General features: G+C 44.4%; 2 protein-coding genes and 1 long non-coding RNA gene across 4 annotated transcripts; 1 reads left to right on the top strand and 2 right to left on the bottom strand.

Annotated features, from left to right (window-relative positions):
- Positions 1-965: 965 nt before the first annotated feature.
- Positions 966-11,879, bottom strand: LOC136935898 (AP-1 complex subunit sigma-2). Of its 2 annotated transcripts, XM_067229577.1 has the most exons (6): positions 11,758-11,879; positions 11,010-11,188; positions 8,563-8,671; positions 7,982-8,119; positions 5,852-5,927; positions 1,646-1,711 (listed from the first exon to the last, which is right to left on the bottom strand). In XM_067229577.1, the coding sequence occupies exons 2-5, from the start codon at positions 11,186-11,188 to the stop codon at positions 5,880-5,882; spliced, it is 474 nt and encodes a 157-aa protein (XP_067085678.1). In that variant the 5' UTR covers positions 11,758-11,879; the 3' UTR covers positions 1,646-1,711; positions 5,852-5,879. The 2 variants fall into 2 exon arrangements, with proteins under 2 accessions (XP_067085679.1, XP_067085678.1); XM_067229578.1 differs by lacking the exon at positions 5,852-5,927 and having other exon boundaries at positions 966-1,711.
- A 342-nt stretch (positions 11,880-12,221) lies between these two features.
- LOC136936343 (uncharacterized) lies at positions 12,222-12,751 on the bottom strand. The gene is made up of 2 exons (XR_010875056.1): positions 12,564-12,751; positions 12,222-12,480 (listed from the first exon to the last, which is right to left on the bottom strand). It is a non-coding gene; the product is annotated as an uncharacterized lncRNA (long non-coding RNA).
- Positions 12,752-14,019: 1,268 nt separating this feature from the next.
- On the top strand, positions 14,020-17,635 carry LOC136935796 (retinoschisin-like). The gene is made up of 5 exons (XM_067229456.1): positions 14,020-14,055; positions 14,351-14,561; positions 16,505-16,646; positions 16,742-16,937; positions 17,480-17,635. The coding sequence occupies exons 1-5, from the start codon at positions 14,020-14,022 to the stop codon at positions 17,633-17,635; spliced, it is 741 nt and encodes a 246-aa protein (XP_067085557.1).
- Positions 17,636-19,600: the final 1,965 nt, after the last annotated feature.

Genomic DNA, 19,600 nt, shown 5'->3' with positions numbered 1-19,600 from the left:
TGGGAGAAGGAGTTGCAGCGAGAGCTTCAGGAGTACGAGGTGGTGGTGGAGGAGGGGCACCGGGACGAGCAGTGGGACAGGTAGAGAGGGGAGCTGCTGCAGCAGGAGTAGACAAGCCCAGGAACCCATGGAATCACCGGGGCAACGAGCCAGGAAGTAACAGCTGACTGCAGTGTCTCGGGCCTCCACCACGGGGGGGCTGAACGTCCAGTTAATCAGCTACGGCTTCACTGCTGCCTCACATCAATGCAGTCTCTTGTACCATGCCAGTGTGTTCAGTTTGTATATTCTAATTGGTGTTTTTTTGACATACCATAATAAGCAAGAGAGGATTATCAAAGGAATTAATTTGACACCGATTTTGAAACCTGCGCCCATGTGTTACTTAATTAGTTCTAGTTTATTTATATCTATGTTTCATTGACGTGTGTGTTGTTGGTTTCCCCGTGGGAGAGGATCTCCGAGGAGGTAGGAACATGTGTTTCTAGACCAAGACCTTTGTTACATGAATGAGCACAAGAGTAGTGTGGTGATTTGTAGAGTGGACTCTCGCCTTTGTATGTGTATGTATGTGGCTACTGATTATTGCCGATGGGCTGGGCCGTGTTGTAATTAGACCAGTAATATTTATGCAGCCAGTGTCTAGAGTGTGAATCTTTTATATTCTCTTTTGTTCTGTTCTCGCTCGTACTGTCTTATCTGAAAAAGCACATGTACTCTGAATATTTTTTTTAGTTGATGAAAGTAGCACTAATTAGTGTCTTTTCAGCTGAAACAAGTCAGCAAAGTATCAAACTTTTTTATTAAAACCATGTGACTCTATCAGTATCCTACTGTGTTGTATTGTCCTTTCTGATCTTGGTACAGTATTTATGCAAACACAGTTGTGATAGTGTGAAAGGAAAGATAGGAACGAACGATTCACAAAACCTTGACAATATAGAAGACTCCAACACGTATGCATTGGTGTAAATAAATTCATTACACCAAACCAATACTGTACGGTTCAAATACATGACATGTCTTGACACAAATATAGACTTAGCAGTGTTTACTGATATTAAAATAGGGGATATACATGGTGGACACAGAATTACAGTTTTATTGACCTACTAAAAGTCTACTGACATCTGTAGTAATACATCGCTTATCACAGTGGCACCTTCCTGAAAACGTTCAGGGCACTAAATCGTTGTGCTTCAAAACTATGCCATAGTTTGCCATAGTAAGGTTGATGTAAATGTAAAGCAAATTCAAAGTGTTAACATCAACAAAAATTTAGGTAAATCAAGGCTCTTTGGTAACGTGGATGTATCCTTTCCCCCCCAATTCCCAACCCATCACAGACTTCATTTCAACCATAGCTTCCCTATTTTCTTTCCATCCTAGACGGATGAGGACACACTCTTGGTGATCACATTAAGAGTTTATATACAGTATTAAGGCAGGGAGTCTTGATGAATCCTAAACAGTAATTCATTGTAAGATAGCCTGATAACACTACATGATACGTGCGCAACAAGACAGTTGACGTGTCACAGAAAACCACTGGAAGCGTGTGTCTTTGTGCGTTTGAGTGAGCTGCATTGTTAAACAGACAGGAGAGAAGCAGTCCGATGGAGGAGGAGGTGGAGTGGGTTGAGCAGTCGATGAGGGACTGTGCTTATGTCAGTCCAATTTCTTCCAGTACGCTGCGCGGGGTCTCTGTTTCCTGTAGTGGAACAGGGGAACCGTAACGCAGGTGAGGGAGACCACACTGAGCCAGTATAACAGCGTCAACACTGCAGACACTGGCAACACCCATGTTAGGGAACTGTTTTGAACAGACATGCATCGTATCTCCCCAGAGGACCACCTAGCCGTCACTGATGATGTCAAGGTGGGTGCACCACAGTCAACAATTCCCCGTCCAGATGATTAGGACTCGTTTACAAAAACAAAACTATGACAAACAATGCAAACCAGTACACAAACAAGACAAGAAATATTCTGAAAATGTGATGGGTTTAAAGACAGAAAGCCAAGGTGACCTTTAGTGGTGGTTCAACATTTCAAGGACTACACAAATATTGATCCAAAATCCAATGAGTTTGGATGTTTGTATGTAGAAAGAACGTGTGTAGTTATAATCCAATGCAAATCATGTGTTACACTTTTTAATAAGTAGTCAATGGATACAACAAAATCCATAGCAAAATACTTCTGTCTGATTTTCCTATCATCTATACTCTAAAACAGATTGCACAAAAAAAATTAATAACTTACTTTGGCATCCTAAAACAAGGTTCAGCACAAAGTAAAGAGAGGATTTGTGTCAGCACACAGCAAAAACATTAAATATTTTCTTAAGTAAAAGGAGAGGATGATCAATTGCCACGTTTGCCAAGCTTCCGCATCAGATAACCTCTACTTTCCATCTCCTCTCACAAATGTTAAGGTCTGGCTTATCAATTATTCACCCATTATCATTACTGGAAACCACACATCCCACTGTGAGAGTAATGTTCAATCCCTGTGTCCTACAGTGTTTGTCATCATGATTACTGGTGGATAATGTGTTCGGTTGTAATACTTGAACAAAGAAGCTAATACTGTACTTTGGTCACACACCACGTCTTTGTGTGTGTGTTTGTGTGTGTGTGTACAGCATGTGTCAGTCAGGACATGTGTCAGGACAAGCGGAGCTGGAATCAACATTCAATCAACGAGGTGTTAATTTATTAAGACACAATAACAGCAGGCCAACATGACTACGATAAGGTTTTATTCAAATATAAGCCTTATCTCCAGTCGTATGACAAATCAAACCAAATAGTATGTCTTGGGTTAAACAGTGCAAACAGAAAACTAACTTTCAGGTTATTTAAACTTTAAATAATAATATAGCACTACATTTAAGCGATGCCATGAATAATGCTATATGCAACTTTCTGATTTTAAATACAATAGGATAGGTTTCTTTAGATAAGATTTTATGGGATAATTTGAAAAGGGGTATACAAATAAAATTAGATTTGACATTTTTGATTTGATAAATTGAAGGATAATGGTCAAATCCACTCAACAGACAAGGGATGTAGAGGGTCAGGAAAGGGACTAGTTCCTAATGACCTTTTGTAAACAATCTACAGTTAATAACAAACAGATCCTAAACAAAACACATAACTTGACAGGTACATACATACAAAAAAAAAAAAAATGAAAAAAAAAAAACCATGGCCATGATAGTTCAAAAAACAACAAACAAATTAAGCATCTCACTGAATAGAGAATGTCTATTAGGGGAATCTTACACTTCAAGCCATGGACTATTTACAGAGCAAAACTGACCACTGGAAATCACAGGAAGGGATTGAACCTGCATGAGTACATGAGTACCCAACAGCGTTGTGTGTGGGGTGGAATAGACCAGTGAAGATGTGAGGCGGATGCTTGGGGCAGAGGGGGGAGGAGCCAGGCACAGAGGGGGGGAGGAGCCAGGCACAGAGGGGGAAGGGGCTCAGCATGCAGGGTGGGCGGAGTCGGCGGCGGCAGCAGCAGCAGCAGCGGCGATGGCAGCCGTTCAGTAGACGGGCACGTTAAAGTACTCATGTCGTGGCTGGGGGAGAGAAGTACACAGCTTACAAGACACGACCGTACAAGCCCAGGCGTGCCGGCCACCACACAGCCACGAGATGCAGAACATGCAAGACAACAGCGGCAGGCAGGGGGGGGGGGGGCGTGGGGTTATCTATCACCTGGTGGTGGTGGAGGGGAGGTGGGGGGGGGGGGGGGGTGCAACAGGTACACGGTACAGAGTTTAAAGGAGTCTTTTCTCTGTGTTTTGATTTTCAATGTTTCAAAAGGCAAATCTACTCATTCTACTCAGGTACAGTACCACTGGCAGATGCATAACCAATCCTAAAGTTGACATCTAGATCTATTCTACCTAGGTCTAGTATCTAGAACAAGGGCCTTGTTTGGTCTCACGAAGACACACATTGTATTTTTTTTTTAAGCGTCTTTTGTCTAAAGTTGTCCAATGTTAGTTAAAAGCTACAGTTAAACTCGGTGTCAGTGTAGTGGGAGAAACTGACGATGGTACAGGCCACTCCAGGGGAAGCAAGCACACAAACACAGACGACTCGCAAACAGTGGTCTCCAGTGACGTCAATATCTAGTAAGTGTCTCTTATCAGTGCAAACGACTACTACTGAGGGCTGTAGGGATGGACACTGTCTTTATTAAGGGTTGTGACACTATGAACAGACAAGCCATCTAACTACGAGGACTCTAGGAGGGAGACCCATAGGCAGATAGTATTCACCTCATCTGGGTCTAACTCTGAAAAAGACCTGAGGATTCAGAGGCCGTATTGGGGTTCAGCATACCTGCAGGATAAACATTGATCGAACAAAAGAATTAGCCCGATCCCCTCAGTAACACGAGACTATGTTTCCCACGGACCACAAGAACAGGTCCTCCGTGAGATGAAGAGGAAGCAGTCCTTATCTGATCAATCTTGCGTCACTCTAATTCAGTCTCTACGTGCAGAAAGTACTGAGACACTGTTTCCCCCCAAACGATCACATTTGCTTACGCTGCAATAATAACCCGGGCACATAGAAAGTTTTCATTAAAGACTAATTGAAATAGTTTCATTCAAATCCCCTGAGGAATGTCTTCCTCCAAAGTAATTACCACACCATGCACTATTAATGCGTTTAAGCCCAGGGCCCCAAGTCCTAATTTTCCCTTCCTTCATCCACAACGCATACAACGCACATGCAAGACATATTTGTGGAATCAAAGTCCACAATCCTCAGTGAAAAGTTGTGATACGATTTTTCTGTTGTTGCAGGATTTCCCCCCTGAATTATAATTGGAAAACTTCGTGTAATTAGCTTGTCTGGTTGCGTGACCTGAATGTGTGTGCTGACCATGCAGTTACATCAGAGAGTACAAGGGAGTTATGTTTGTGGTCATTATTATCACTGGGCCTATTCCATTAGAAACGTACACATTTGACCCACCAGCTGGGGAATAACATTTACTTACCATATTCAATTCCACTTCATAGCTTAATTTCCATTATCAGTACGTCATTGTGGCCACTTTAGATTATCCCCGACAGGTCTCAACATGAATAATTAAAGTGTTGACCAATTAAAATTAAAACGTTAATGTGGAATGCTAATTAACAGCATGGTCCCACAATCACTGCTGTGTTGGCTGCAGGTGGTGTTTGGAATGAGAAACTAAACGGTAGTCTTCAGCAGGAAGACTCTTACCAAAACCAAATGTACCTTAAAAGGCCATGTGAGAACTGTTTGGGGATTTGACTAGTCTGAATGAGGTGTATCATTAGCAGTTGTTGCCCAATTAAAGGGGCATTCAGTCCCTTTAAACAGGATGTAATTAATCCAAACACTCTCATGGCAATATAATGCCGTAAATGTGGCACTCGTCACCCAGGCAGTGCGGTTCTCTTCACTTGCAATATCCAAAACATTTGCTTTCAGTATAACAGTCTTGTATCTGGATTTCTTTGAAGCCAATAATTTCTGTAATTAACCGTATAAATAGATTAACAGATGTTTTGTCTTAGAAGTAACAACACTTTATCTGTCATCACCCAACACATGATAAAAATGCTCTAGATTCTAAAACCCGCTGCCTGAGGTAGACCTTATGACCAGAATTATCTAATGTCTGATTAGAACATGTATGTGCCCCCCCTAGCGCATTATAAGATTATAAAACAAACACACCAAAGTGAGTACATTATGCTCCATGCAGTAAAAGGTCAAAGGGCACACCACTCAGTATAAACCCATGCTGCCTGACTGACTGGCATCAGTCTATTATTTACCAAGCACTTGGACGGAGAGACGGGCTCTCTATAAGATCTCCTCATTGGGCAACCCTCCCCAGTCTTCACTCTGGCTCTACAAATACAGAATCGAGCCAATCAGATGCCTCGTCTCTCAAGCCAGCTGCGGATTGGCCGCTAGAGACTCCTGTGTCCGTCTTCCTTCTCCCGGGGAGCGAATGAACAACCGGCATGGCACAAGAGGAAATAGAAACAAAAAGGAAAGAACGGTGCCAGGCTAGGGAGAAAATAGTTAAGGCTGAGGTGAATCACAGGAGGTGATAGGAAGTGGGAAGTCCATGGGGACATAGATGAGGAGGCAGGAGGGGCAGGGTGTAGGTGAAAGCACTAAACTAGGTTCTATTCTAAAGGAACTGTACGGACTACAGTAAGGGTACAGTACAATGAATCCTTAACGTGGTTTGCACCTTTCTGCCTGATTCTGAAGCTTCTCTCAGAGACACAAGTATCCTTCGGGACTCATTTGTGTTTGCGTAGCTGAAAGCCCTTGACAGTGTTGGAGTGGATTCCCGTCTGCTCCCCTGAATACCCCCCAGAAAATGCTTAGTTTAGCATAAAATGAGAGCAACTCATTTTATGCTAAACTAAGCAGGGCATAGGGACCGCTACAGAACTGTAACCAACTGATAACATGAGCAGGCTAGCTGCAGTCACCAGGGTTTCACAGCCTATGATGCCTATTGCAGCAGGGCACAATAATTTAGCAACAGTGCGGCCAATAAGTTGCAGAGATTTATTCATCTAATCTGATGTTTTCATCTTACATGAACCCAAATTCCAAAAAATCGAGGCTGTTTGTGTCAAGCCCATGGCTCATGTTCACTGCAATTAAAAAGTATCGTCTTCCTCCCTGAAAATATTTAGATTCCCCTATCATCACATTCTCATCAGGCCCAAGAGCAGCTGACACAGAGAGCAATTATTCTCCTTAACTTTACAGTGAAACGGAGAATAGCAATAAGGTTCAGTCCGACAAAAGCCTTGAGAAAGGAAAAACGTTTTCCTTAACAGGTGTCTGATTGCTGAATGACTGTTGGCTAGTTACTAGTTAGTCTTTAGGTACAACTACATGAGAGTATTACTATATTGTAAACATTTGGAAAACATCATACCAGTAACTACAACATCACGTTGTATGGTATAATGTGACTACAAGTGGGTATTCTGATTATTATTATTGAATATTAACAAGGAGTAGGAATGTTGTTGTTGTTGCTGGTATGTTAGGTTTCCTTGGTGCATTTACTTCCAACTACAGCTACTGGGGTCAAACTGCTAACTAGTGCTGGGCTCTGCTTAAAATGGGTTTATGAACTGTACCTGGAAATAGGCGAATCTGAAAATCTAGGTTCTGTAAATCACAAGCAGAAGTAAAGAGGCAGAAAGAGAGAGAAAAAGAGAAAGAGAAAAAGAAAGACAGACAAAATATACAGAAAAAGCGACAGAGAGAAAGAAAAAGAAATAGAGAGACAGTGAGAAAGAGAGAGAGAGAGACAGAGACAAAGAGAGAGAGAGAGACAGAGACAGACAGAGACAAAGAGAGAGAGAGACAGAGAGACAGAGACAAAGAGAGAGAGAGACAGAGAGAGAGAGAAAGAGAGAGAGCCACATGTCAGCAGGAGCAGAACCAGAATGGCGGAACCCTGCTGTGGGGAACAGAGGCGCCGCCACATCACCCGCCTGACAGGGGGCTGTTGCATTCTGGGACATTCACTCATATCACCATGCTCCTTCAGATGAGTTAACAACAACGTCTGTGTCTGAAAGGTCTGATCGACGTAACAGACAGTCACAGTTTGTGAGACTGATGTGTCAAAATGTATCTCCTAGGCTACGTAACCACCGAGTCTGCTTATCTCCTGGTACAAATGCCACACGTCTCTGGACAAAGGTGTGGTTGGAACACAGAAGATGTATGATAGTGGCCATTAAATGCATCCAAATTTTACTGGCTGTATCAAAGTGGTGTGACTACACTACACAAACAACACTTCAATCTGCTCAACACTTGACAATGATCTTCCAATGCAGTAAATTGGGTTAGGTTTGGTAAGGATGGAAAAGGCCTTGATTTGGGGGCTGGGGGAGAGCCTTCGAGTGGTCCCTTACCTCCTGCAGTAGGTCTGCCTGCTCGATGGCCTTCAACACGTTCTTCTTGGAGGTCTCCTGGGCCTCACCCCCGAGCAGGAACTCATCCAGGATGAAGTAGGCCTTCTCAAAGTTAAAGATGATGTCTAGCTCGCACACCTACAGAGAGCAAACCCAGGAACAGTACAACAGTCTGCAACCATGCGGAGCTATATCTAGCCAAGGCGTTGAGCCAAAGCGAAATAAATGATTTAAAATAGTGCATTTAAAAAGTACAGCAAGCAATCAAGGATTAGAAGTGCATTGTTCTAACAGTATTTTGATGGTTGGAGTCAAGAAGCGATGTGTATTTTGCCAGGAACAGTGCATGAAATAACATTAGCTCTGTCAAAGCTTTGCTTTATTTTCAGATAAAACTCACTAGAACTAGCTTGCGCATAGTGTGCCTCTGGCATCTGTCAGAGCTGTGCTTGACTTACGGGCAAAGCCCACTGGAACTAGCTTGAGCATAAAGTGTCACTGGCACATAAGAATAAAGCTTCTGACTGAACACACAAGTTTTCACAAGGGTCGGGATGTAGAAAAGTGAGGAGGAAACGCACGCTGCCAAAGTACTTATCCAAAAGCTCTACATATCTGTGGATAATCTCCAGAGTGATGAGCTCATTGTCCTGATCCTCGATGCCACAGCAGAAGTACAGGCTGGCGTATCTGCAAAGGCACAACAGCATGACAGCACAATCCTAAACTGTCCATGGGGGAGGGAAGAGAAAAAAAAAGAGTCTACGATATATTTTAAAATATAAACCACCAACTGAGACAGTAAAACCATTAAAAGGCTCTAAAAGTCATTTTTTAGTAATTGATGAGACCAGGATGAGCATGCGGGCTTTTCCCAGAGAGATGGAGAGGGTGAGAGCATGCAGAAGGCAGGTCCATCAGGTCTGGTTATATTACAGTGATCAGGGCGGGGGTGCACTGGGTAAGAGCGTGGGAGTCAGGTGGCTGAGCGGTGAGGGAGTCGGACTAGTAATCCGAAGGTTGCCAGTTCGATTCCCGGTCATGCCAACTGACGTTGTGTCCTTGGGCAAGGCACTTCACCCTACTTGCCTCGGGGGAATGTCCCTGTACTTACTGTAAGTCGCTCTGGATAAGAGCGTCTGCTAAATGACTAAATGTAAATGTACCACAACATAGGGGTCTGGGTTCGAGTCCGACTGAGGCCATTCCCTGCACTGCTTTCCCATCTCTCTCCAACTACCCTGTCCCTCCAATAAATTAAGCAGGAAAAAGACCTAAAAAATAAATATATATTAGAGTAAGCAGCCTTGGCTCGACTCGCTACTCATCCCTCGCCTCAGAGGCTGCAGACAAAGCCTCGGCACTCCCTTCCCACTGAGAGCTCAGTGATGTATCGCCCCCCCTCATCACACCGCCAGAGTGCTGAGGGAGCGCTTCTCCGAAATGAAGTATTGCCGTTTTCAGCATGTGGGGGGATATTCATTTAACAGCCTCGAGTAACAGGGAGCTGAGGGGTTTGTGACTCCAGACCTCTCTGTTGTTCTTGATCCCTGCTAATCCTGAAGTACTCTTATAGCATGTGACTGTTGGCTAATAACGGTGCCAGCTGACTCTATTTTGAGTCTCTTGGGGGGGGGTAGCCAGTTGGTTGATAACCCTGGTGGAGTTACATCTCTAAATTAACCAGGAAATGAACAAACTCAAAAACATCAATCTGGGATGTTCATTCTACGACAGACTGCTAAAACTGTCAAGTATCTTTGAAATCCATCTCAGTTTTTGAATCTCTCTCATTGGTCTACGAAACCAAGGCTTTGAACAAACATGACAAAAACGTATTACCCTATCTCTTTTCTGTTGTTGTCGTTCTAATATGCTTGGTTGGCAGTCACTGTGCCGCTAGCAATGAGGCTACAGCTTGTCAAATCTGTTAAGTATGTGCTTAGGGACTGAAACTTTGGCTCTGGTTCCCATTTCATCTGAACACGCTGCTCGGCCTCACTGGAGCTTGAAATGGACAAACCAGACGGTGGCAATCAACGATGAGATTGAATCTCATGAATACATTATCAGTGCTGTGACGTTTCATATCCAAGACAATTTGAGGTAATAAACAAGTGAGGATAAAGAGCAGGGTGACTCTCTCACTCTCGGTTCCTGGTGGATTTTACGAGGCTGAGGATGTGAGTAAACCCACCACTGAGGATCTAAACATCTTGTGCATGTTATGAGCACCTATCAGTACTGTGTGGAACTCTTGCTAGCATGCTAGTGGGTTAGCTCTGTGTCATGAAACCCCGGGACACAACAGACCTATTGTCTCATGTGAAAACTTTCCAACAGTCAACTTTAAGGCTATTTTTAAAGAAGATTCAAGCTATAGCTTTGTTGAACTGAACTGTCAGACAAACATAGCGTGTCACAGAGTGAACTTTGTATGCAGTCAGTGCTGCATTCTTGTCTGGTGCTGCAGCAGAGCGAGGTCACTGATTGGTCAGCGTCCCAGGTGTCATGTGAGGCTGCCGTGTTTGGGTCACCAAGGCTCTGCCTACCCATCGGTTGGCACGGCAACTGCGGATAGTGAGGCAAGAATAATGCTCCTCTTTTTTTCCGCAGCAATCAGCTATTCCCATCTCTCTTTAACCCTCACCTCAAAACTTCACTCTAGAAAAAGCGTCTGCTAAATGAATAAATGTAAATGTAAATGTAGAAAGGAAGCACTCACATGTCATGGTGTGTCTGACACAATGTAATGTTAATAATTTATTTAGCTTTAACCAAAGCAACGTCTGGAGAGGATTCTAACATGTGACATCTTCTGTCAAATGCTCTAACCACTGAGCTTTACCCCTTCAAGAATGTGCTGCTGTAGAAGGTGCCAATCTTGGTCGTCAACTATGACAGTGTAGATAAATAACTAGAATTTCAAAGCTACTGTTCTAGCATGTTTCCTCATTTCATCTTTGTGGCCTTCAGTCGAAAAATACTATGTTGTTGTGGTGAAAGTAACCAGAGCTTTAGCACTGACCTCTTGTAAACAATCTTGAGATCCCTCCACTCTAAAAAGCTGCACATTTTAGGCTTCCGAGCCAGGACTGTTTGCACCAGCTCTCGGGTAATCTTCTTCTTCTCCTTGTCAGAAAGGGGCACATACCACTTCTGAAGCCTGAGTTTGCCCTGCCGACTGAACAGCAGCATAAACTGCATCTGGAGAGGGGAGACACAGTTCAAGGGAAGTGACACACGAGTTAAGTGAGATGAAAAAGGAGAGGAGACGTGGAGACCCTCCATTTATTTTTTATTTTATAGTGTGGATAAATTATTCAAATGAGATTATATGAAGTTCAGTAATGAAATGGATAACATACATGTTTCAAATAATTGTCCGTTTTTCAGAACACACCAACAGAGGTAAGTGATGGGATTATTCAATTAAAACCCACAACCCGTAGTCTGCACGCAGCAAAAATACAATGCGCAATTGAGTTTAATAGCAGTGGAGACAAGTGCGTGATCTGCTTTCTGTATAGGCTGCTGTGGCCCATTTGATACAAACAGCATGCAGACATGATCTACATGATCGACGCAATGTTTCAATGACATCAGGCTGTCACAATTACAGTGCAGGTTTCCAACTGCAAAAGTAGAAAGCATCGGTCAAGCTTGCTTGCTTTACTTCTAATATTACGGCTTCAGACATGACAGGTTACGCGAAGACAAAATAAAGTGAACCAACATATCTAGAGTAGTTTCAATTTAATGTACAATACGCTTACCTTAAAGCCTCAACTAGATCCGTCACGGATAAATTTGCCGAAATGAAGTCAGTACTTGAACACATTCACATTACCGTTCTTTTGGTCTGTGCATGCGATTAGGAGGCTAGTCGTCTGAAAACCAATTCCCAATTGGTCCAAGACCCACTGTCGAGATTTACCATTGGGTGTGTACACAATATGCCCCGCCTTCTCCACTTGTGTTTTACTTGGCTGTTCAGCACACAACATAAATACCTGAATTCTTCGGACAATTTAGATTACTGACCGAGACCAGAAAATACGTTTTCAAATATTTAACTCGGTCCTATAACTGAACATTAACTTGCACGTTCTCATTTGTATACCCGTGTTAAATGGACTTTAAAAACGGTGCGCGAGCGCCACCTTATAGCAACACAAGTCATGGCATTACCGATTGACTTAAACCGAAGTTTAAAAAGGAACAGACTAGCAGTGGGTAATTGAAAAGCATGGAGATAACATTTATTGCATAAAAATACGAACACATGTAAAAATGAGACAGCCGCTTTAAGCGCTCTATTGTACAGCAGCGTGCTGTCCACGCCGCAAAGTCTCCAGAGCCGAGCGCACCTCGACCCGAGAGATGACACAACACCTGTTCATCTTCGAAAGCCTTGCAGCTTCCAGCCCCACCTGTTGACAATATTCTGTTGAAAGACGCCTTGGCACTCCAGGAAACTTGCTGTTCAATGGGCAGATCTGTCCAGAGTAAAGTAGAAATACGTTATTTCGACCCTGGTTTACAGGACCAACCAGCTGTACAGTTTGGCAAACTCGCCTACCTCTTTGTGAGTTCTGTACATGAAGGTTAAATGAGCTTGAACTCTTACAGGCTTCTCACACGGCTTGTTCCGCTTCTTGACCTCTCGAACTCTGGGGAGTTTCATATTGTTTCGTTGCGTTCTAACAGTAGAATAGGTTAAAGCAGTACCTTAAAAGCTACAGTTCATGTATCAATATCTCTTGGAGCCTGCTGAGCGCCACATAAGCCTACCGCTATATACTTCACAAACGTTTCACCAGCTGTTCTTTATAAGTAGGTTAATTAAGTGACCCAGTCAACAATTGCATGGACGCAATAATTGAATGACTGGTAAATCATAATGATGGGAGGGAACCGCTTTGCTGCATGGCGTTACTTTGATCAAATTACCATCCGTAGCTCTTCAGGTTCAGATTCGTCTGTTTACATCTACTAAGACTGAATCGGTACATTACAGCAGGTAGCCTCTGATATCCAACAGGCCGTCTCATAGGCTTAGTGTAGCGCTTTGTATTTTTAGGACACAAGGCTTTAGAACACCAAACCTGAGAACGCCAGTGTTTAGAACCCCTGGCTCTAGAACACCAGGTTTTAGAACAGCAGACTTTAGAACACTGATCTTTACAATATCAACCACTGAAAACCCCAGGGTTTGTCTGTTTGGTGACATGCTCAGGATGATCCCGTTGTTTTTTTCACGCGGCTGTTGACTGACCAGCAAGCACACAGCAAGGTGTGGAGGGTGTGGTTTGTTGGCAGAGACAAGCAGATAGCAGGTGTTAGATAAGACCATCCGTGGCGAGGGATTAGAGTAATCCTGTTCTGTAGCTGCAGATATCAGTGCACACATCACATTCCTGCGCACTCAATGAGGAAGATGGAGGTCACCGCGCGCTGGGCTGTTCTGTTGTCGCTTTTTCTCCTCTCTCACAGTAAGTTTGTCCATCCGAGCTGTAGCTAAAACTTGACCAGCAGAGCCCGTAGAGGAACTGGGATGGGCCTCTGTGGGCTCTGCTAGTCTCTGCTTGTCTTTATGCTGTCACTGGTGTCCGATGGAGGTTGTTAGACTAGGTAATGCAGTTGCTGTGTGGAAGTTTTGATAGGGGGAGGTCACCACTGTCAGGACACACAGGGGTAAACGGAAAATGCTTACTCAAGTCTTGTTATATAGCTGCATGTGTGGTTGAACTATGATATTCCAAATACAGAGGCTTTTCACCTCTGTTACAGTGTTTTCTTTTCTTAGAGTGAACTCTTGATTTTCAAGGTTCACACTCAACCACTTCTTCCCCCAGGCTGTCAGGTCTGTCTGACTGGACCTGAGATCCCACACATCCTCTCTGCAGACACCAGAAACTCTCCTCCTACATTAGATTGACTTATTTGTACATGATAAAGTGAACTTGACTTCTGCATGTCTTTCCTCTCTTACCATCTGTGCTTTCTCTTTCGATCTCCTTCTCTTCCGCTTCTGCATGGGCATAGTCCTAATTGGAGTTCACACGCAGGAGGTAAGTGCTTCACCTAGTTTCCCTGAGGTGAATTGAGAGACAGAACCGACAGGCTTTGGCAGGGGTTTCACAGTGGCTTACCGTGATCCCGTGTCCTGTTCCGTGTGCCAGTGTAGCATGGCTAGTCCTGTTGCCTAGCAAGGGTTTGCCGGCCATTGAAGGAGGAAGAGGGAAACCCGCACCTCCCCACCACTTACACACTGGAAAAAAAACAGCTTTTTTCCTTTAGCTCGCTGAGTTATTGCGTGCTCTTTCTGCACGGACGACGTGTGTTCTGATGTTCTCGTTCCCCCAGGAGGAGGAGGTGCAGGAGGAGGTGCAGGAGGAGGAGCAGGAGGAGGAGCAGCAGGAGGTGGTTCAGACCTGGACGGGGACGGTGAAAGCTTGCACTTGTGACTGTGAAGGAGGGGACTCGCCCACGGGGACACCCCCCGCCGTGTCACCTGTTCTGGCAACCGTGCTGGCCCCCTCTTCCCCCCTGGGGAGCCCGCTGGAATGCATGCCTGGTGAGGACACTGAGCCCTCCCTGCTGGGCCTGCCCACTGCTAATTATGTCACCGCTAATGTAATCACTGCTAGTCTCACTGCTAACGTAGTCACCACTAAGTAGTATTCAATGCTAGTAGTCTCACTGGCACTGCTAATGTAATCACTGCTAGTCTCACTGCTAACGTAGTCACCACTAAGTAGTATTCAATGCTAGTAGTCTCACTGGCACTGCTAATGTAGTCACTTCTTGTCTCACTGCTAATGTACTAAATGCTAGTCTCAAAAGTGCTCCACTAGCAGCAACACGCAAGCTCTCCAGTCCTTACCTGTGTTTAGCAAACTGACTTACAGGATGCAGTGCAGGGCAGCGAGGGATATGCTTGTCATAAGCTGAGGCAGGATCAGAGGGATAACACTCATCTTTTCCCCCTGGACGTAATGTTAGGTCGCCTGCTACACCTGTTCAAACTTTGAAATGCAGTTGGAAGTTGTGCTGCTGTATTTCTGCCATATAAAGAACCATTTTGTAGCTCAGTGTAGTGTGAAAACTGTGAACAACAATGAATTGGGCCAACTCGAGTGGTTTCCGGATGTTTGCTCAATTGTCAGTGGGCACAAGAGCATTTTGAAGTTGTGGATGGTTGTGTGTAGGAGAAAGACGGCACCTGGACAAGCCCCTGCTGGCTGCGAGGAAGAATGCTGACAGTTTTCCGCTGTGCCCCTCTGCTTAATTGTGGCTGCAGCTATCACCGTGGTGATAAATGGCCAGTCCGGTCCGTCAGCTAACCTGGAGTTTGGATTTAATTCAAATGACAAATGGGATGTTATACATCCAACCTCACTGCATTCTGAAATGTGAGTGTGTGTGTGTATAAGGCTTCCTGAGCAGGGAGAAGAAAAAGAAAAGAGGGAAAGAAAGAAAGTGTTAAAGATGAGAGAGAGAGAGGGGCATATTTACATTTACATTTAGTCATTTAGCAGACGCTCTTATCCAGAGCGACTTACAGTAAGTACAGGGACATTCCCCCCGAGGCAAGTAGGGTGAAGTGACTTGCCCAAGGACACAACATCATTTGACACGGCCGGGAATCGAACTGGCAACCTTCAGATTACTAGCCCGATTCCCTAACCGCTCAGCCACCTGACTCCATATGCATGACGCATATGCTGGATAGTGTTAGATAATCCCATTACTAGTAAAGCAATGTGATGAGCAGATTAAGGGGCCTGAAATAGGGCATGTCCTTCACCTAAAACAAGGAGGGTACTGGGCACACCAGCCCACGTGAGGCTGTGATGCCCCAACGCTCATCCGGCCACAACACGCAAGGCCAATGCCACGCGGTTGGCCCTCTTCCGAAGGGCACATGGATATCAAACCCTCTGTTGATTTCTAGCCCACACGGGGGGAAGGGAATCGTTGGATGATCTTGAACTTCTTTGGCTGCTACTTTGCCTAAACTGGTGGCTGTCGTCCTGTGCACAGTATGTCAGCCGTGATCAAACTAGAAATGATCTAGTACTGAAAAGTCAATTTTATAATTGACAAGTTGGGTTTGTCCACAGTCAGCATCATGTCTGAACTCGGACAGTGTTTGGTAACCAAAGGCCGTAGCCATGGAGTCAACACTGGGGGCGACAAATTAAATTTGTTATGATAATTTCGGACAGCGTGTGTGGTTGCCTGTCGTAGCGTAGCACGTTTATATTTTTATATAAATAATGGGGGGGACATTTTGACCAGATTTGAATATTGGGGGGGGGATGTGTCCCCCCGAATATATATTATGATTACAGCCTTGGGGTAACCACATCTTGCCACTACTACTGAACCAACTTGGTGAAATGTAATATTTTACCATATCAGATTTTGGGGCGGGCGGTGGGAGAGGACTGAACCATTGAAACAGGTCAGGATTTGGTGAACCCAGCTGATCTGCTTTGTGCATGTTCTGTGCAGAGTGTCCCTACCACAGACCCCTGGGCTTCGAGGCCGGTTCCTTAACAGACGAGCAGATCACATGCTCCAACGGTGACCAGTACATCGGCTGGTACTCCTCCTGGACCCCTGGCAAGGCCCGGCTCAACAACCAGGGCTTCGGGTCAGTCCACCTCAGCGTCAACACGTTGCTTTACTACGTGGCATACTGAACCATGCTGATGGGACAGACTGGACTGTGTTCCCGTCCTCTCTCAGGTGTACCTGGCTGTCCAAGATCAACGACAACAGCCAGTGGATCCAGATTGATCTGAGGGAGGTGGGCGTGGTGTCCGGCATCATCACCCAAGGCCGCTGTGACGCGGACGAGTGGGTGACCAAGTACAGCGTCCAGTACCGAACCGTGGAGAACCTCAACTGGATCTACTACAAGGACCAGACTGGCAACAACAGGGTAAGTGAAGACGAAGACAAGGTTGGAGATATATACGGGAAGAACTCACAAGAGGAGATCGGGACCTGCCTAGCCCTGATGCTGCCGTCCTGTAGGGTTTCATTTGAACCCGGGTTCTCCAATCCTGGTCCTCGAGGGCCGCTGTCCTGCATGTTTTAGACGTTTCCCTGCTCCAGCACACCTGTTTCAAATGAATGGGTTGTTATCAAGCTCTGTGGAAGCCGGGTAATGACCATTCATTTGAATCAGGTGTGCTGGAGCAGGGAAACGTCTAAAACATGCAGGACAGCGGCCCTCGCTTGAAATTGAGATTGAAATTATTAACTGGGGTTGGTGGGAAAAGCTACAGGAGGGTAGATCTCCAAGTGCAGGGTTGGCCAGCCTGGGACTAGGTTCTGTAGATGCCATGAAAAGTCTATCAAGTTCAAATCTTTGTTTCCTATGGATGTAAGAGAAGTGATTCTCCCAGGGGAGGTAGAACTCCTCGTGGTCCAGCGTCTCTGCAGACTGAGACCATGACAGGTTCTTCTCTCCCCCCTCAGGTCTTCTACGGCAACTCGGACCGCTCCTCGTCTGTGCAGAACCTGCTGCGCCCGCCCATCATCGCCCGCTACGTCCGTCTGCTGCCGCTGGGCTGGCACACCCGCATCGCCCTGAGGATGGAGCTGCTGATGTGCATGAATAAGTGCACGGTCTGAACGAGTGTACGCTTCTGAAAAAAGGGTTCACCTGGCCCGCTTCACCCCCCACCACCCCCCCTGCCACCTCCCATACACTTGCCAAAAGGGGGACACCGACCAGCACTGTTCAGATCCAGTGTGGGAGACCTCTGGCGCAGACGTCATTTCTGCTTGATCCTCTTGTGTCCTCGTGGGCCTAATAGTGTGTTTTTCTTCAGATGATCTTTATGTTCTCTTCTGTACATTCGTATTCCCCCCCCCCCCATTTAGCTAAAGATAAAAATATTTACACTTGACAGACTGGATGTCATGTAATGCTTTGCGCTGTCTGTGTCTGCCTGTGAATCAGCATGGCTGACTGAATTAACTGTGGGGTATCCTGTTACGGTACAAAAACTGCTGCACTGAATTCCTCTCCACAGTGGGGCCTCCTGTTCCCTACCCTTTAATTCTAGAAACACTTTGATCGTATAATCTGGGCATTCATCAAAGCCACGGGGGGGAGGTCAACCAGACAAATGCAATGTCCTCTTATTGTGAAAAGATACATTTTAAATGCATTGATAAGTTAGCAAACAAGTGGACACGTACGCAACTGACAGTTGATTTGTTTTATTTGACATGTTATTGACTGTAAACGATGTAAACATTACTATTCTATAGGAGCTAAACTGTCTTTCTGGTGGTGCTGTTCCCGTGGAAACCCTTTTAGGAACAAAAGCTGATAAAATGTTAACTATGCTACCAATTCGTGTCTGTAATAAAAGCACAAACATAGGACTTTGTTTCATACAGTGAATTAACGTTTTCAGTAATAATTATCACCAAAAAATAATCAGACATTGGTATTAATATAATACACTGTGCCCTTGTCTCAACAACGACAAGTAAGCATCAAAAGAAAACAAAAATAAGTACAGTATTGTGTGGAGTAGAAAGTGTTTTACAGTCCTTACCTGGAATACACCCAACACGCTACGATACACAAGTCAGAGTCACCTGTGCTCTGACTCTGGGCTTTGACTTTGACTGGGCAATGACGACGTACAGTAGGGAAGAGGAGTTTAAACTGAGTAAGGGTTCTTTCTCGTTTCTGACCACCACAGATCTGTGTAAAGTGCAACGTTCAAGTTCAGTCAGACTACCTAGCATGGCGTTTCTCCCTCGGAAAGGAACGCAATCAGAAAACAACACGAAAACATGTCATGTAACCTTAAGATGTCCTGTAACATTAGATGTGTAGGAAGAGGTTTGATCTGTGCTGTATCACCTCACTCTGAGAGCTATGAGCTACAGGTGATAGCTTACTCTAAGCTGACGTACACAGCACAGCACAAGCCAATATCTGTCCTCGGCCAAAAATGAAATGATTGAATTATTAAAAAAATATTATATAATTTTACATAAAAACGGAACTACCTTATAAACTTAAGTTTGGTTGAATAACATGTGCTGACCATAGAATAAGGAAGTCTAGAGAACCGTTTTTCCTAATGAAGACTCTTACTTTCATTATTAACTTGTTTGAAAGATATTCACAAACTGCTCATATGCATTTTAGTACCAATAGTCTAAATGTAGTCTTAGCTCAACCTTACGACATTAAACCTAGTATACGCTTTTCTCTCAATGTATTTTACAATAGCTATTGTTAAAGTCATAACCTTGCAGTTGAAACTTTTGTTAGTATTATTGTGGTAGTGCAACAATGACAACAGCATTTTACAGACAACAATGCGCTCTTGGGGATATTCAAAGCTGGGGTGGAGAGGCTTTTCACCTGCAGGTTATGATGATTATAATTATACTTCAGAACACTTCAATAGACAGTTTACTGGAATAGATCACAATGCCTTGTGCATAATGTACTTAACCTGAATATAACAAAGTTAAATGCAAAATTTTATTTGTATATCGTTATTACAAAGTTCCATACTATCCTTACTATCCTTCCAGTGTTAAGTTCTGATGTATTTATTAGGT

Source organism: Osmerus mordax, chromosome 26 (genome assembly GCF_038355195.1).
Source record: "Osmerus mordax isolate fOsmMor3 chromosome 26, fOsmMor3.pri, whole genome shotgun sequence".
In the NCBI taxonomy this organism is placed as follows: domain Eukaryota; kingdom Metazoa; phylum Chordata; class Actinopteri; order Osmeriformes; family Osmeridae; genus Osmerus; species Osmerus mordax.
The sequence above is the reverse complement of the archived record's forward strand: the minus strand, read 5'-3'. Positions and strand labels throughout refer to the sequence as shown.

Bases quoted from the DNA above. Each gene is read 5' to 3' on its own strand.
- LOC136935898 (XM_067229578.1), bottom strand. From the start codon at position 11,188: ATGCAGTTTATGCTGCTGTTCAGTCGGCAGGGCAAACTCAGGCTTCAG. The intron at 8,120-8,562 runs GTGCGTTTCCTC...TGCTCTCTGTAG, and splicing joins TGGATAAGTACTTTGGCAGC to GTGTGCGAGCTAGACATCAT. The intron at 1,712-7,981 runs GTAAGGGACCAC...GTTCCACTACAG, and splicing joins AGGCAGACCTACTGCAGGAG to GAAACAGAGACCCCGCGCAG.
- LOC136935796 (XM_067229456.1), top strand. From the start codon at position 14,020: ATGGGCATAGTCCTAATTGGAGTTCACACGCAGGAG. The intron at 16,647-16,741 runs GTCAGTCCACCT...GTCCTCTCTCAG, and splicing joins CTCAACAACCAGGGCTTCGG to GTGTACCTGGCTGTCCAAGA. The intron at 16,938-17,479 runs GTAAGTGAAGAC...CTCCCCCCTCAG, and splicing joins ACCAGACTGGCAACAACAGG to GTCTTCTACGGCAACTCGGA.